This window comes from Octopus bimaculoides, chromosome 16 (assembly GCF_001194135.2).
Source record: "Octopus bimaculoides isolate UCB-OBI-ISO-001 chromosome 16, ASM119413v2, whole genome shotgun sequence".
Taxonomy (NCBI): Eukaryota; Metazoa; Mollusca; class Cephalopoda; order Octopoda; family Octopodidae; genus Octopus; species Octopus bimaculoides.
The window spans coordinates 34,115,559-34,119,919 of record NC_068996.1 but is presented as its reverse complement, the minus strand read 5'-3'; the positions used below and the strand labels follow the sequence as shown (position 1 = coordinate 34,119,919).

Sequence of the window (4,361 nt, the reverse complement as noted above, 5' to 3'; positions counted from 1 at the left end):
GGCGAGGGAGCTCTGTAGTAACGCCTGCGCATGCGTAGTCTTACGCATGCATGGAATTAATAAAGCAAGCGTTTCCCGCTCAATTCATTCTCTTTCTTGCTGGCCAGCGATTGAGCAGGGACGTGTGTTTAAAGCTGTCTCTACATCTTTCGGTCTTATACTCGACAGCTCGTTATTCTCACCTCTAAAGATGTATAACTAAAGATATGTATGTTTTACCAAGTAAATAAATGTTGTTTAAGTTGTTTAGTCTGGAGTTCAGCGTTCCGTCAATTTCTTTAATTTTTTAGTAGAAAGTCAGGTATACAATCTAAAGATGTATAACCCACTTTCTACTAAAAAGTTAAACCCTTTATGGACGACAAATCTAAGGTAATCTCATAAACTGGCCTTCCCCATTTTTAATATATACTGCTCTACATCTTAGAGTGTGGTTCTTCTTTCGAATTTATGTTTTTTTTACAAATGATATATATATATATATATATATATATATATATATTTATTTATATGTAACATATAGTACAATTATAAACAGGGCAAATGTTAGCCATATATGTATATAAATATATGTATATATGTATCTATGTGTATATGTATGCATGTATTATATGTGTGCATGTATGTATGTATGTATGTATGTATGTATGTATGAATGTGTGTATGCATGTGTATGTATTGATGAGTGTATTCTGGGTCAGAATAAGTATTTAACATAGCAGACACATCAACATTTTTCAAAAACTTCTTTTGCCGTATGTGTGTGTGTTACTGTCCCTTTTTCAAGACATTGTGTGATAGTTGTAAACAAGTGTCACCTTCATACATGTGATGTTCTTTATTTCCATTATGCTGATATATGTCTGGAAACAGGTGAGGGTTGGCAACAGGAGGACATCTGGCTGTAGAAAGTCTGTCTCAACAAATTCCATCCACCCCATGTGAGCATGGAAAAGTGGACCTAAAACAAAGATGATTTTATATATACTTATATACACATGCAGGTACATACATACGCTCACGTGCATAAGTATTTACACAAACACTCACAGAGCTGCATACACATTATGTATTTGTGTGTGTTATTTTTTGAATTACCATTTTTGTGCTCTCAAAGACAATATTATAGAATTTTATAGACTACAAACATGGAATCTGCTTTTGCATAGATCTTTTGCATTTGTTGTGTAGAATATGAGAGCTCAACCATCTTAAAAACTAGGAGCTTTAAGATTTTATTTGTTGTGCAAAAAGTGCAATTGGTAAAGTATCTGTCTTACTATAACACTGGTAATAACATGAAATAGTCCAATACTGTTTTTAAAATATTGTTATATATACACAACTCTTTCTTCCACTGTGGAGACTAAGTTATTAACTGAAACACAACACAATGTCTAGGGGAACTGATATTTACTTTAATATTGATATAATTGCTTCTTGTTGTATTTTGCATGTTTCCTTGTTTGTATATTAGACTATTATTACACACACACACACACACATGTGCACGCATGCACACGCACGCGAGTAACTTAGTGGTCCAGCAAAGGAGACCAATAGGATAAATACCAGCCTTTAAAGAACATCAAGTCCTGGAGCCGATTCATTTAGCTAAAAATTTTTCAAGGCAGTGTTCATCATGGCCACAATCTAATAACTGAAACAAATAAAAGATAAAAGACACACATTCATGCATGCACACTTAAAAACTTTTCATTTTTTTTTTTTTTTTCAGATATCGTGGAATTACAATTTTAAGTAATGAAATTGCTTTTTCTAATGATCATGACTTTGAGGAGAAATTAGCAAGTATGTAAAATTCTTCAAATATATTTAAATCTTTAAATTTAAGGCAATTATATTTCTGAAGAAAATCTGAAACTATTGGCAAACTTTTATTCAATATTTTATAATATGTATTTTTTTTATCACATGTAGTATTATATAAGTGGTATGCATCAAGAGGTGCTGATCTCTAATTGTAGAGGGGACATGTGGAAGGGGTGGACTCAAGAAAACATGGGACGAAGTGGTGAGAAAATATCTACAGACATTAGGACTCAAAGAGGGGACGACAGGGGACAGACTCTTGGCAGTTTGCTGTGCTTGAAAAGACATACCAAGCTAAGTAAAAGCGTGGTTGCCCTTGCAACCAGCTGAGCATCCCTAATCTTGCAGGCTTGTAGGTGCTGGTACCATGTAAAAGGCACCCATACCAGTACTGTGCAAAAGCACCGAATACACTCTGTAAACAGGTTGGAATTAGGAAGGAAATCTAGCTGTAAAAACCATGCCAAAACAGACAGGGAGCCTGAACAGTCCCTCAGCTGGTCAGCTCCTGTCAAACTGTCCAACTCCTGCCAGCATGGAAAATGGACGTTAAATGATGATGATGATAATGATTTTATCATCAAACAGTGAGAAGGTTATGCCTGTTACTCCCTTTTCATACCAACCCTTCTCAAATCAATCTTGGTTCTATAATACAAATTCTCTTTTTAAAGTGATCTAATTTAAAACCTTCTATCAAAATTTTATGTTAATTCCAAACAGCAACTTAATAATAACAATGTTACTTTACTAGTTACTTCATTCTTTTCAAAATTAGTTGAAGAAAAGTTTATGCCTTTCAAAATATTGATAGTAACAAGAGGGTTAACTCTCAGATTTACCCTCAGATAAAAGCAGTTCATCAAAAAGTTTGGGACATTCATTCAGCACCACACTCCTTTCTATAGTTTTAATAACTTAGGAACTGAGGAAGGAATCTTGGTACACACCAACACCCCACCTCAAAACTTTCCATCATCATCATCATTATCATCATTGTTTAACATCCATCTTCCATGCATGCATAGATAGGACAGTTGACAGGCGCCAACTAGGTAGAAGACTACCCCAGCCTACTGTGTCTGTTTTGGCAGGGGTTTTATGGCTGGATGCTCTTCCTAACACCAACTACTCTGCAGAGTGGACTGAGAATAAATTTCACTTTACCAGTTTTAGTGCCACTATGCACTATCTCCATTGCTCTTAAAAGCCACACAACACTTTTGATATGACTGCTTGAAAATGCCCTTGTTTCCATGATAGTAATTTCCTGTTTAAAGTGATTTAAATTAAAATCTTCCTTCAAAATTTCATGTTAATATATGTTCCAAACACCAGTTAATTATGACAAAGTTATTTTACTAAATTCTTCATTATTTTCAAAATCAATTGAAACAAAGGCACTAGATTTGAATGGAATTATGAAAACAAAAGGATTCAAGTGACCTAACTTTAAAATCTTCCATCAAAATTCCGTGTTAATTCATATTCTAAACACCAGCTTAATAATAAAGTTATTTTACTAAATTCTTCATTATTTCAGAATTAATTGAAACAAAAGTAAGGTATTTCAACAGAAATATGGTAACAAAATGGTTAAACTTAATATTAATACTTTCTTCATTTATATTGCTAATTTAAATTTATTTGTTTTTTAATTTTTAGAATCACTGATATCATGGAAAGAATCTAGCTATCGAGCTGCTTGGATTAAAGTTTTTTCTCAACATTCTTCAGTGATACCTATTTGTGTAAAGGTAAGTAAATAAGTTGACTTATAAGGGCAGTGAAATGGGTGGGTGAAGTAGTCAATAGACCAGGTAGAGTAGTCTTCTACCTGGTTGGCTCCTATCAACCATCTTACCCATGTATGCATGGAAGATGGACATTAAATGATGATGATGATCTCTAGAACTCTTCAGGAATGATTCAGGCTAATGCCTAAGTCTAATTTCTGGTCTGGCTGGAAAGAAAACTGGTCCTTCACATCTATTACTTTGAAACAAAATTTTACTGATCTTGCACAAAATAAATTGAAATGACCAAATGGAGGAAATGTTGAACTACAAATTCTAAGATTTGTGTTCAAATCTATTATTATACCATCCAGGAGAATATATATATATCTATCTCACATTCAAGCTGTTAGATCAGGTTATGAAAGTTACAGAGAGGGTCATAGCCCAACTAATTAGGGAGCGAATCAATTTAGATGAGATGCAGTTTGGGTTCGTGCCAGGTAAAAGCACTACTGATGCCTTATTTCTAGTGAGACAGTTGCAAGAGAAATACCTAGCCAAGGATAAACCTCTGTACCTGGCTTTCGTTGACATGGAGAAAGCCTTTGACAGGGTCCCCCGATCCCTTATCTGGTGGTCAATGAGGAAACTTGGGATAGAAGAATGGCTAGTGAGAGCTGTGCGAGCCATGTACAGAGATGCGGCCAGTAAGGTGAGGGTTGGAAATGAGTACAGCAATGAATTCCGGGTAGAGGTAGGGGTCCACCAAGGTTCCGTCCTCAGCCCCCT

General features: G+C 34.9%; 1 protein-coding gene across 6 annotated transcripts in view; it reads left to right on the top strand.

Moving 5' to 3' along the window:
* The window catches only part of LOC106882168 (uncharacterized), a 76,250-nt gene that overhangs the window by 55,769 nt on the left and 16,120 nt on the right, over positions 1-4,361 (top strand). For all 6 annotated transcript variants that reach the window (XM_014932750.2, XM_014932752.2, XM_014932755.2 and 3 more), the window contains 2 exons: positions 1,739-1,812; positions 3,499-3,590. In XM_014932750.2, the coding sequence (XP_014788236.1) occupies positions 1,739-1,812; positions 3,499-3,590 (166 nt within the window). The remainder of the gene's footprint in view (positions 1-1,738; positions 1,813-3,498; positions 3,591-4,361) is intronic.